Source organism: Neoarius graeffei, chromosome 28 (assembly GCF_027579695.1).
Source record: "Neoarius graeffei isolate fNeoGra1 chromosome 28, fNeoGra1.pri, whole genome shotgun sequence".
Lineage (NCBI taxonomy): Eukaryota > Metazoa > Chordata > Actinopteri > Siluriformes > Ariidae > Neoarius > Neoarius graeffei.
In genome coordinates this window covers 44,605,538-44,618,995 of record NC_083596.1, presented here as the reverse complement: position 1 = coordinate 44,618,995, position 13,458 = coordinate 44,605,538, and the positions used below count along the sequence as shown (strand labels likewise).

General features: G+C 43.8%; 1 protein-coding gene across 5 annotated transcripts in view; it reads left to right on the top strand.

The window, feature by feature from the left end:
* The window catches only part of acaca (acetyl-CoA carboxylase alpha), a 78,814-nt gene that overhangs the window by 18,257 nt on the left and 47,099 nt on the right, over positions 1–13,458 (top strand). For all 5 annotated transcript variants that reach the window (XM_060913055.1, XM_060913054.1, XM_060913053.1 and 2 more), the window contains exons 5-19: positions 176–285; positions 429–510; positions 618–716; positions 1,711–1,817; positions 1,919–2,029; positions 2,165–2,374; positions 7,730–7,900; positions 9,644–9,805; positions 9,939–10,102; positions 10,228–10,378; positions 10,567–10,670; positions 11,141–11,368; positions 11,481–11,631; positions 12,891–13,025; positions 13,210–13,356. In XM_060913055.1, the coding sequence (XP_060769038.1) occupies positions 176–285; positions 429–510; positions 618–716; positions 1,711–1,817; positions 1,919–2,029; positions 2,165–2,374; positions 7,730–7,900; positions 9,644–9,805; positions 9,939–10,102; positions 10,228–10,378; positions 10,567–10,670; positions 11,141–11,368; positions 11,481–11,631; positions 12,891–13,025; positions 13,210–13,356 (2,132 nt within the window). The remainder of the gene's footprint in view (positions 1–175; positions 286–428; positions 511–617; positions 717–1,710; positions 1,818–1,918; positions 2,030–2,164; positions 2,375–7,729; positions 7,901–9,643; positions 9,806–9,938; positions 10,103–10,227; positions 10,379–10,566; positions 10,671–11,140; positions 11,369–11,480; positions 11,632–12,890; positions 13,026–13,209; positions 13,357–13,458) is intronic.

Here is a 13,458-nt window from a genome sequence, read left to right as displayed (position 1 = left end):
CAAGGATCTTTGTTAGACTCAATTCACGTTGACTTTTTTGACTGTATGATTTGGGCATAACTATGTACCAGCACTGTATAACAACAGGAACTAACTTGTAGATGTTCAACATTATAAACAAATAAAAGGTGCAACACTTTTTTTTTTTTTTTCCTCTCCCCATCATTGCCCACAGAGTACATAAAAATGGCTGATCATTACGTACCTGTTCCTGGAGGAACCAACAATAACAACTACGCCAATGTAGAGCTCATTCTGGACATTGCTAAGCGCATTCCAGTTCAGGTATTTATTATAGATTTTGTAAAGCTTTATTTAAAATAAAATTTACAGTTACATTTACAGTAACTTATCAGGTTGCTTAGAATGTTTACCAAAGTGTATTCTATAATTTCTACCTATTAATATGAATCTCCTATCATTGCTAGGCGGTGTGGGCTGGTTGGGGTCATGCCTCTGAAAACCCCAAACTCCCAGAACTCCTGCAGAAGAATGGCATTGCCTTCATGGGTTTGTCACCTCAAAATGTCTGCCTGATTCCACAGCATGTAGACTGGATTAATGTTGGCCTGTTTTAATGGTACTTGTATTCCCCCCCCCCTTTTTTTTGTTCCCAGGTCCTCCCAGTCAGGCAATGTGGTCTCTGGGAGACAAGATTGCATCATCCATTGTGGCTCAGACAGCTGGCATTCCCACTCTACCATGGAGTGGAGTAGGTCTGTTGACTCTTGCGGGAAGTAAATGAAAATGGCTAGTCCATGGGAAAACCCTAAAATGCTAATTTACTTTTGGGTACAGTTCATGTAAAACCCCAAAATGCTAACTTACTTTGGGTCCAGTCCATGTAAAACCTCAAAATATCAGAATGGCTTGGATACAGTCCATGTAAAACCCCCAAATGTGAAACTAGCTTGGGTCCAGTCCGTGTAAAACCCCAAAATATCAGAATGGCTTGGATACGGTCCATGTAAAACCCCCAAATGTGAGACTAGCTTGGGTCCAGTCCATGTAAAACCCCAAAATGTGAGACTAGCTTGGGTCCAGTCCATGTAAAACCCCAAAATGTGAGACTAGCTTGGGTCCGGTCCATGTAAAACCCCAAAATGTGAGACTAGCTTGGGTCCGGTCCATGTAAAACCCCAAAATGTGAAACTAGCTTGGGTCCGGTCTGTGTAAAACCCCAAAATGTGAAACTAGCTTGGGTCCGGTCTGTGTAAAACCCCAAAATATCAGAATGGCTTGGGTACGGTCCATGTAAAACCCCCAAATGTGAGACTAGCTTGGGTCCGGTCCGTGTAAAACCCCAAAATGTGAAACTAGCTTGGGTCCAATCCGTGTAAAACCCCAAAATGTGAAACTAGCTTGGGTCCAATCCGTGTAAAACCCCCAAATGTGAAACTAGCTTGGGTCCAGTCCGTGTAAAACCCCAAAATGTCAGAATGGCTTGGCTCCAGTCCGTGTAAAACCCCAAAATGTCAGAATGGCTTGGCTCCAGTCCGTGTAAAACCCCAAAATGTCAGAATGGCTTGGCTCCAGTCCGTGTAAAACCCCAAAATGTCAGAGTGGCTTGGCTCCAGTCCATGTAAAACCCCAAAATGTCAGAGTGGCTTGGCTCCAGTCCGTGTAAAACGCAAAAAGCTTGTGTCAAAAATACTTGAGAGACCATTCCACAAAAATATACAAATAACCACTATGGATTTATTTTAACAGGATTAACCGTCGAGTGGTCAGAAGATGATCAGAAGAAGCGAATCGTCAACGTACCCAATGAGCTGTACGAGCAGGGCTGTATCCAAGATGTGGAGGCCGGTCTGAAGGTACTATCAACATTCATGGCAGCATATTTTTGCATTTTTAATGCTTCATAGCAAGTTCCTGCTAGCTGGTATCATGGCTAATTCACATGTTCAACTGAAAGGCTGCAGAGAAGGTGGGCTACCCGGTGATGGTCAAGGCTTCGGAGGGTGGAGGAGGGAAAGGTATCCGCAAGGTCAACAGTGCCGATGACTTCCCCAACCTCTTCCGACAGGTCAGTTATGCTAATATTGAAGAGCACGCAACAGAATTACGTAATTGTAAAAAGGTAATGAGTCTGTTCAAAATAGCATACTCACTCCTATAAGATAAAACTGGTTTTAAAAGAAGACTCTTTTTACCACCATAGGTGCAGACAGAGGTGCCTGGGTCACCCATCTTTGTCATGCGGCTTGCCAAGCACGCACGGCATCTGGAGGTGCAGATCCTGGCCGATCAGTACGGCAGCGCCATCTCCCTATTCGGCAGAGACTGCTCTGTTCAGCGCAGACACCAGAAGATCATTGAGGAGGCACCGGCCACCATCGCCACTTCTGACATCTTCGAGAATATGGAGAGGGTGAAGAAAAAAAAACTTTTACGCCTATATAATGGACTGTCAAGATGTGAAATCGTGTGAAGTGTAATTAAAAAGACGAAAATGAATCATAATCAGAATAACAGAACACAATGATACATAAGGATGCAGTATATGAAAACACTTCTGGATGTGGTAGTGATTAAATTAATCACAGCATGCTCTTATAACTGCACTCTCCAGCCGCTTTATTAAGAACACCTATACATCCACCTGCTCCTTTATACGGTTAACTTATCAGCCGATCCCTTGACAGCAGCACTGTGCATAAAATCACACAAATACAAATCAAGAGCTCTCAGTTAATGTTCAAGCATCAGAACAGGAAAAATTATGATCTCAAAGTATGACTTTCACTGTGGCATGGGTGTTGGTTCGAGCCAGATGGAGCATGAAGGTTTGAGGATTTCAGAAACTGCTGATCTCCTGGGGTTTTCACACACAACAGTCTCTAGAGCAGGCCTATTCAAATAGCGGCCCAGGGGCGAAATTGGCCCGATTAAAATTTAATCCGGCCCGCGGCAGATTTTTTAAAACAAAACAAAAAACATATCTACGTATCTGCCGCGGTGCACGGTTTTCTCTACCGCTCTGGCACAGACCAGAATACAGGTCGTCTCCATGGTGACAAACACTCATTCTCGCGATGTGACACTCCATGCAGCTACAGCAGTGGCAACATGGCACTGTCCAAGCAGCATCGCAAAGTTGACCGAGAAAACCGTAAATTTCAAAGCGAATGGACTGAAAAGTGCTTATTTACTTTGCCAACTATGGCAAGCGATAGACCTGTGTGTTTATTGTGCAACGAATCTGTAGCTGTGGCCAAAGAGTACAACATGAAGAGACATTTTACAACAAAACATGCTTCATTTTCTGAGCAATACCGAGAGGGCTCCGAGGAGAGATGAAGGAGAATAGACGGACTGGTGACTTCTTTTGAACAGTCAGTGTGCAATTGGTGGCTTTTGCACAAAACAAGAGAGAGCTTTTATTGCATCTCTACGAGTGGCATGGATACTGACAAGAAAAAAAAAAAGACCCTTCACCGAGTCGGAAACTATTAAAGACTGCATGCTGGCAGTTGTTGACCAAAAAATGAAAGACGTGTCGTCATCTATTAAAAAAAGTACCATTTTTCATTATATTTCATAATAAAGGAAAAGAATAATGTACCTTATTTTATTTCATATATTATGTACCTTAGTATAGTATATTTTAATTGCCTTTAGCTGATATCAGTTTTGTCAATTGTCTGTCTGGCCCTCACAAATTTTGTAATTTTCTAGTTTGGCCCCCCTGCAAATGTATTTGAATAGCCCTGCTCTAGAGTTTACACAAAATGGTGCGAAAAACCAAAAAACATCGAGTGAGCGGCAGTTCTGTGGATGGAAAGGTCTTGTTGATAAGGGAGGTCGGAGGAAAATGGCCAGATTGGTTCAAGCTTTTTTGCCGGGAAGGATATAGTAACTCTTAGCAACTTTTTACAACTGTGGTGAGCAGAAAAGCATCTCGGGATGCAACGGCAGAAAACCACCTTGGGTTCCAGTCCTGTAGCCAAGAACAGGTATCTTCGAATCAAGAACAAGTTCCTATTAAAGTGGCCAGTCAGCGTATAGTTAAATGTAGTTATGGCCACACCAATTTAATTAGTTGGTTCTCGGAATATCCGCTTGAAAAAAAATGCAAAATGAAAAAAAAAAAATCGAAATCAAACTCCCACCAACAGAAAAGATCACGTGACGCCGAAAACCTATCAAATCGCCCCTTTCACTTTAGATAAAGACTTGTGGAAGAAACATGCCTGTGGAGGGGAATCCTACAAAGCCTGTATTTGTGATCGTTAGGATATTCAGCGAACATAAGCGTAAAATCTTTGACAGGTGTGTTGAAATTCTGTTTACTGGTTTGCCTGTATTGTTTGGTCTATTTCCACCGCTAATTTTACCATCAGAGCATTTTTTTTAAATTTTATTTCGCCTGCTCGCTTCATATTTTTCCTGAAAAAATCCAAGAACCAACTAATTAAATTGGTGTGGCCTATAGAGGTTTTCAACCCACGTGACCGTTGCCATGTCAACAAGTAGATGGCGCCATTTTGGCGGTCACAACAATGGTGACTCCCGCTAGCCCAACATGTCAGAGATTTGTCAAAAAATATGTATTTTCCCTTTTCACAGCATGCATTGTTTGAATGGTTGCCATGTAGGGCTGTAACGATATGTGAATCGAAATCGCGATACGCAGAGCCACGATCCGTATCGCGATACAAGAAGGCAGAATCGCGGTACACCCTTTCAAACTTCTCCTCAGCCCAAAAACAGAGGCGCTTCCAAACTTCAATTTATGAATACTTTACTTTTTATTTAAATTACATTTTAAACTTGCTTAAATTACTTTTATTTTTTTATATCTATTAGTAAGTCGTTTTTTCGCCGACCTGCGACAATCTTCTGCGAGTCATGCAACGTCCACACTCGCCACTGGCAGAGCATTCATTTCTTTTAAGCGGTCGCCATTCTGGTTGCGACGCGGGAGCGAATCTGTAAACAAGCAGCTCATTGGCTGGCTAGGTGTGCCACAAGCCAATCACAATCACTTGACCAGAAAGGCATGCAGTGTTGCCAGATTGGGCAGGTTTAGGTGCTTTTTGGCTGGTTTTGAACATATTTTGGGGTGGAAAACGTTAGCAATATCTGGCAACACTGAAGGCATGTCTGCTTGGGCGGAAGCCTTCTGCGGCAGTTACATTTTGACACGCGAGCAATGTTTCACCATAAAAATTCCGTAATTTCCATCTGTTTTCCGCGATCACAGAAAATCATTGGCCCTATGAGAGTGAGACAGTGAGAGAGCCACCCCCCCAAAAAAATCTTAATGGATTTACACGATTTGGAAAAATGACTTTTACAGAACCGAAAAAACCAGAGCTTCCGGCTAAACAGTATTATTTTGAGAAATAAAACAGTCTTTGGATATACATTTGTTCATTTTTGCATACATATTACTAATTCTCTGCAGTGGTCTGAATTATTTGTTATTAAATAGTTAATGTAAGTAAGTAAATGTTAAGTCAAATTTACTACTTTAAAAAAACATTTTTAAAAAAATCGTGGGCGTATCGAATCGTGGGTCAAAAATCGCGATACGAATCGAATCGTGAGTTGGGTGTATCGTTACAGCCCTATTGCCATGACAATATATGCAAAGATTTCCAACAACATTTTGTGGCAAAAAAATTCCATAACGGTCTACTTCAACGTGATACCAAATAAAAGTAAATTCATTGCAGTTAGAAAAATAGTGTCCAGGTTGAGAGAGAGTTACATTAATCATATAGAAAAATGCATAATAATGAATATGTCTAGTATCGAATTCTAGTTTTGTCCATTGCATATTCACATCTAAAAAGTACAACCCACCCAACAACATGGCTCTGCCTCGCCTGAGGGCACCGTGTATGTTAAACCTAGACTACACGTAAGCCGCCCAAACACTAGTAAGAAGCCCGGTGCCAGGTCGCCCCATTGATGAGGCCGAGCGGTCCCCGTCTCACGTATATAAAACCACGGATGTATAAAGATAAAACCATCATAGCCTGACTAGTGGGGCTAGGTGCCAGGTAGCCTGAACACCGCCTAACAGGGCTTACGTGTAGGCTAGGTGCTAGGCTACATGTATAATTTGTCATTTATCTCGTATACGATATCTTTAAACTTTTGGAAAAGTTACCAGAGACAAAATGTTCGCCACACAAACGCGTGTGTTCGGTGGGCTGCCAATTCTCTCGCCTGATCGCTGCGATCCACTTTTCGCGATGCTGTCGATCGGCCGGGAACCTATGGAACGTTAATCCAGGTTTATCCCCTCTTCTGTTGTGGCAGCTAACTGCACAACACACAACAGGCATTCTACGATAAAAGTAACAGGGATGTGATTTTTCCGCGAATTCGCGGAATTCCACTTTTTTCACCTCAAAACTTGAAAAAAAAAAATGTTTCCGATTTTTCCCTCAAATCCACATTCGTATCCTATTCGTTCCGACTTTGTTTGAAAGATGGCAGCCTCGGATTTGCATCTTTACGCCTCGATCACGGAGGCTGCCATCTTTCAACTCTTTGTTTGAAGCGAGCTCATTCATTGGTTGTTACAGAGCGATGGGCCAATCATGTACCTCGTTTCATCTCATTGACGTAATTACGTCATTTACGCAATTGCGTCATTGAGATGAAACGAGGTACGTGATTGGCCCATCGCTCTGTAACAACCAATGAACACGCTTGTTAGATAGCTGTACGTAAGCTCGCTTCAAACAGAGTTGAAAGATGGCAGCCTCCGTGATCGAGCGTAAAGATGCAAATCGAGTTAAAGAAATCGGCAGAATAGTGAAAAACAAGTCCCGCTGGGAATGGTCGGAGAAAGAGGTTGCTACAGACGTTGGACATGAGACTGTGAGACATTTGTTCAGCGATTTCGTTCTTTGGGGAGAGGGCAGAGGTCTCTGGCTGTCAAGTTTGGGGATACTGGGACCTCCCCTGCCCGAGCTACGAGCGTCCAAAGTCGGGCTGGAGCCCGGGATAGAAACGAAACCTAAGCGGAGCGCCGCGGCTCGCCTCGGGGCGAATTACGTCCCAAGGCATGGGGCTAGCGGGCCCTGCCGCGCTGGTTCTTTGGGGTGTGTGTGAGAGTGTGTGTGAGAGAGAGAGAGTGAGTGTGTGTGTGCGCGCGAGTGAGAGAGAGAGAGTGCGCGAGTGAGAGAGAGAGAGAGCGAGCGAGTGAGAGAGAGAGAGCGCGAGAGAGTGTGCGCGCGCGCGCGCGAGTGAGCGAGAGTGTGTGTGTGTGTCAGAGTTGCATGTTGACCATTAAATTGGCTTGAATTTGTTAATCATGACAAGTTTTTTTCTTGTGTGTTTTGCTTGCCATTTTAGTACAATTTTTAAGTCAGAAAACCCCAAAACCCAGGAGCTTCGGGGGGCTTCCCCCCTTGTCCCCCCACCAGGGCGCTGCCCTGGACCAGCTGGGGGCCTGTGGCCCCCAGACCCCCGGCTAAAATTTTCAGATAATTTCACCAGCCCCAAATCACATCCCTGAAGTAAGCGATGAAGAAGATGGATATTACAAGCGTTGTTTGCTGATAAGCGTGGCTTTGTTTGACCTCCAAAATGCCGGCGTAAACAGTATCACGTGACCCTATGACGTCAGGTCGAAAACCTCTATAGTTGTAAAAAAAAAAAAAAGTATAACATTGTTGGTATAGTCATTGCTCATATGTTATGGATTTGTCATGTGAAGTATTAGAAGCAGTTAGTGAAGTGTGTGTGTGTGTGTTCCTTTCAGTGTGCAGTGAAACTGGCTAAGATGGTCGGCTACGTCAGCGCAGGAACAGTCGAATATCTCTACAGTCAGGACGGCAGTTTTTATTTCCTGGAGCTGAACCCACGTCTGCAAGTGGAACATCCCTGCACCGAGATGGTGGCTGATGTGAACCTGCCTGCCGCCCAGCTCCAGGTGTGTGTGTGTGAGAGTGAGTGTGTGTTGCTTTGTTCTGTGTAGTAATATGTAAGTGTACATATAAGGTGGGTCAGCGTGGGTGTGTTATCACTTTGTCTTGCAATAGTCTTCACAAGCGCTTGTTTGCTTGCACGCACGCACTCTATTGTGCTGCATGTATGTAGGTCAGCGAGGCGACAGCGGTCAGTGTGTGTTTGGGGGAAGGGTTAACGCTCTTACATCACACACTCTGAGATAGAAGAAGGAATCACAGTGCAGTAGTATTACAGCAAATAATAATTACGTAAATAAGAGGAAAAAATTAAGATGTGAGGCAGTTTGGTGCAGACGAGACGTCTTTTGTTCGACATACTGACCGACATGAAATCTGACTTGTGATAACCGACTGATATAATATTCATATGGTAATAAACTAAGCATTAATAATAGTTCAGGGTGATGTGATGCGGTCCAGTGGGAATCGGAGTTAATATCCTGAAGTTGATTATTTTCCTTAAACATCGTGCCTTGACGTACTGTATTTAATTCCTGTTATACTACAGTGGTTTGTCAGCGATTGGAGTTCTTTTATTTATTAAAGAATAAAGACAAGTGGTACTTTTTATCCATTTATAGCTACATTCAATGTTATAGACCATGTCTTGCATGTGGCTGTTGTGTTAGTACCAAAATGTTAGTTTCCTCACTTTGCTTTGAAGTTAAGACCAAAAAAAAACCCAAAAGCTGGAGACTCCTTCTGTAAATGTCACAGAAAACATCACCATATCAAGGATTATATTTGTTTTTTTAATAAAGAAAATATTTATTGGTAGCATTTAGGGATGGCGAAAACTAAAAAAAAATCTTGACTGACCACCGAGCCTCATTAGCCGGTTAAAGTCGGTTAACCTATGAGTTTAACAGGGATGCAAATGGCGCGCCTTTTGGCTTTCACGGCTGAATCGTGCAGATCCGATTTTTTTTGGGGGGGGGCGTTGGAGTGTCTTAATAATTTCTACGGCATTTACTTATTTAGTAATTTTAATACAGAATTTACTCTGATGAAATTATTCAGACACTCCAACGCCCCCCCCCTTAAAAAAAAAATCGGATCTGCACGATTCAGCCGTGAAAAAGTCGGCATCTGCGCCTTTAGTTTGTGTGGAGAGATATGATCTGCAGTAACATGCATTGTTGGCTACAGACCGAAACATACTTTCAGAATGCACTGGCCAAGGCAGGACTAAACTCCATGTGCCTTCTAATAATAATTTTTTTAAAAAAAACAGAATAGTAATTTGTAAGCTAAAAATCCTGTGTCTACACTTTTCTCTCGCCAAGTGGCGGCTGTCTTCAACTGGGGTGGGAGGGCGGGACATGACTGAATGGGTGTTTCTGATTTGTCAGCTGTCGTCCTTACACCGCATGGCATGCCCCAAGCGTTTACAACACAGAATTCCAGGTTCTCCGCTCCAAAATCGGCAGCTTCAAGACGATTTTTTTTTTTTTTAACCGACAACCAAAAAAAAATTAACCGGTTGACGTTGATTCAGTCAACCACCGGTCATACGGTCATCGGTTAACATCCCTAGTAGCATTAGAGTACACAGAACCTCTACCGTACAAGTCGTTACTATAGAAACCATAATAATAACGTTTTAATTACAGATGTCAACTAGTGTTTTTCTTCCAGTATGTGAAAGTGGATGATTATTATTATTTTTATTTTTGTGTGTGTGTGTGTGTGTGTGTGTGTGTCAGATTGCCATGGGCATCCCTCTGCACCGCATCAAGGATATCCGCATGCTGTACGGTGTGCAGCCGTGGGGAGACTCCCCCATCGACTTTGAGGCGCTCTCTACCTCCCCGTCTCCACGAGGGCATGTTATCGCAGCTCGCATCACCAGTGAGAACCCAGATGAGGTGTGTGTGTGCGCTTGCGCGCATATGAATATATTGAGGCTTCATTAAACACACCTTGTGAGGCCAATTAAGATTATTTATTGCTGTAACTGGATATGAGGAGAAACGTTTTTTTTTTTTTTTCCCCCCTCAGGGTTTTAAGCCGAGCTCGGGCACGGTGCAGGAGCTGAATTTCCGCAGCAATAAGAACGTGTGGGGTTACTTCAGCGTGGCCGCAGCTGGAGGGTTGCACGAGTTTGCCGACTCGCAGTTCGGTCACTGCTTCTCCTGGGGGGAAAACCGTGAAGAGGCCATCTCGTATGTACACTTTCATTATAATATTGTAACTCTAAGTGTGTGTGTAATTGTAGTAATATGGAAAATCACGTGCAGTGTGTATTTAACATCTTTCCCATAATCATCTTTTTTTTTTTTTCCATCAGGAACATGGTGGTGGCTCTGAAGGAGCTCTCGATCAGAGGAGACTTCAGGACCACAGTGGAGTATCTGATCAAACTGCTGGAAACTGAGAGCTTCCAGCACAACAGCATCGACACCGGCTGGCTGGACCGACTCATCTCTGAGAAAATGCAGGTACAGATTCTTACACCATGATGGTTTTTACTCCGCTATAACCCTCTGCTGGATTACTCCCAATACCTTTTACACACTCAGTTATTTCACCAGACATAACCTGGGTTTTGTTTTTTTTCCATTTCACATTCCGACTTCATTTCCTTACCATCCGTCTTTCCCGCTCTCCTTCTGTCGGTCTCATGCAGGCTGAGCGTCCAGACACCATTCTGGGGATAGTGAGCGGTGCCCTGCATGTAGCGGATGTAAACTTCAGGAACAGCGTGTCCAACTTCCTGCATTCTCTCGAGAGGTGAGACGTTGCTACGGTCTTCTCGGCCTGAAAGCACTTTTATAAACGTGCACGGTGTTTCAAATATCTCGCTTTTGGTCCTTCTGTTTACCATGCCCTTCATTCCTTCCCATCTTTTCTGCTTTTCATCATTTTGTTCCTTCCTTCCCTTTCCTGCTTTTTGTTCTTTTCTCCCTTGCTTGCATTCCTCCTTTTTTCCTTCCTTCATATTTTTGTCCTCGTCCCTCTATCCCTTTCTTTCTTTCTTTCTTTCTTTCTCTTTCTTTCTTTCTTTCTTTCTTTCTTTCTTTTGTCCTTCCTTTCTCTTCCTTCCTTCCCTTTTCTGCATTTCATTCTTTCCTTTTGTCTTTCTTCCCTTTTTTCATTTGTTCTTCCTTTTCTTTCCTTCTCTGTTTTTCTTTGTCCCTTCCTTACTTTCTTTTTCTTTTTGTCCTTCCTTCCCTTTTTTTTCCCCCTCCCTCTCTCTGCAGGGGTCAGGTGTTGGCAGCACACACACTACTGAACACGGTCGATGTTGAGCTCATCTACGAGGGCGTGAAATATGTCCTGAAGGTGACTCGCCAGTCTGTGAACTCCTACGTGCTCATCATGAACAACTCGTCAGTGGAGGTGGACGTACACCGGCTCAGCGACGGCGGCCTGCTGCTGTCCTACGACGGGAGCAGCTACACCACCTACATGAAGGAGGAGGTGGACCGGTGCGACTGTTACTTTAGCTTCTGTTTGGGTTCGAGTGGTAGGATTTTGGACCAGTAAGACCTCCTGTCGCTGTAGATGTGTGTTTTCAGTGTGCGCTCTCTGGTCTTGTAGGTATCGCATCACCATTGGTAATAAGACTTGTGTGTTTGAGAAGGAGAACGATCCATCACTGCTGCGCTCTCCGTCTGCTGGTAAACTCATCCAGTACACCGTAGAGGACGGGGGCCATGTGTTCGCGGGCCAGTGCTACGCTGAAATCGAGGTATGTGTGGGTGAAGTGCTGCAACTACATGTGGTTTTTGTGGTATTGCTGTAGTACCAGTAGTGTTTTCTGTGTGGGTGTGTACATATGCAGGTTTCATACATGATGAGTGAAGTGCTTGAAGCACTAGAACTTTGACTTTTGAAATTTAAAGCTGCTGTAGTTTTTTTTGTTTGTTTGTTTTTAATCAGTGTTATTGAGTCAGTAGAAAAATAATCACTAAAACCATGGTGTTGCGCTGCTGCCCGTCACTGTCAAAAGCCTGAAATATTATTCAGAACTGTGGTGTTGGATTTAGCATCTACTCATTTGATGTAATTGAACTGCTCCTCAAATTAATCCAGATGTGGGCATGATGTCCAGCACAAATGTATTTTGAAATAACACATTTCTAGCAGCAAACTAGATCATGAAAAGTTATTCACCGCTCCTTTAAGTAGCGACAAACCTGGAAAAATAGTCTTTTTTTTTTTTTTTTTTTTAGTCAGTGCGTTTACATGCACATAGAGAAAATCGAATTTCTGCCGTTGCTCGACTGAAATCGAAGTTCTAAATGCCATGGAAACACCTTAGCTCGGCTGAAATCGAACCGAACTTGATTTCTCGTAATCGAGCTACACGACCTAGATTATGCGATTTTTGCCGAGCTACTTAGTGCATGTAAATCCTATCGAGCTACGTAGTTGAGCTACTTACTTCAGCACTGCCCCTTCCGGAAGTGACGAGACCACAAGCGGGAAACACGACAGCCTCGGTCGGCATGACAACAGTCGTAGCGAGCAGCAGAAGAGGTCAGGAGGAACAAACGAAGAAGAGAAAATGGCAAGCAGAAACTTGCACTTCTGGAGCAATGAGGAGACAGAGTTCATGCTCATTCAGCTTAAGGAGTTGAATATATTAAAATTCATGGACGGGAGAAAAACGTGCAATGGAGAACACGGAACTGATAACTTTGTTTACACTCTTGAATAGCTTTTCTTCATGACGACAACCGGAAGTGTACCAACACGATGGGGCGTGTAGCGCCACCTGTGGCTCGGGTGCACAATGTACCCCTCACAATAGCTCGATTTCCTTGTGTGCATGTAGGATTGGATTTCTCTGGCACCCCTGCTGGGACCCTTAGCTCGATTACCGACAGCAGCTCGATTTGGATGTGCATGTAAACGTACTGAGTGACTTAAGTAGCTTTCTCCATCATGTGATGCAGAGACAACATTGGAAGTGTGTGTGTGTGTGTGTGCGCGCGCATGCTCCAGGTGATGAAGATGGTGATGACTCTAACCGCAGTAGAATCAGGATGTATTCACTACGTAAAGCGAGCAGGCGCTGTGCTGGAGCCAGGCTGCGTTATAGCCAAACTACAGCTGGATGATCCCAGCAGAGTGCAGCAGGTAAACTTTTTAAACTGGTTTGCATTGCTGCTCGTCACATGATTTAATTGGCTAATTAAATTGAAGTTAAGCTCCGGCCTCGTGTATAGTGACTTCTGTTACTTGGCAAAATCAGGATGTGTTGAGACTCAGAGGGATAGGAAGGTGTACAGCTGATTTGGGGTGTGTGTGTGGGGGGGTCTAGGCGGAGCTGCATACTGGAGCACTGCCCAGCGTTCAGGCTGTGGCTCTCCGAGGGGAAAAACTGCACAGAGTTTTCCACAACACTCTCGACCACCTGGTGCACATCATGAATGGCTACTGCCTGCCCGAACCCTTCTTCAGTGCCAAAGTAAGACACACACACATTCTCTCATAAAATGGCCCAATATCATGGTATCTCCTTTATACACGTTTGTAATACAATACTGTTAATACTAATCTTAATACAACA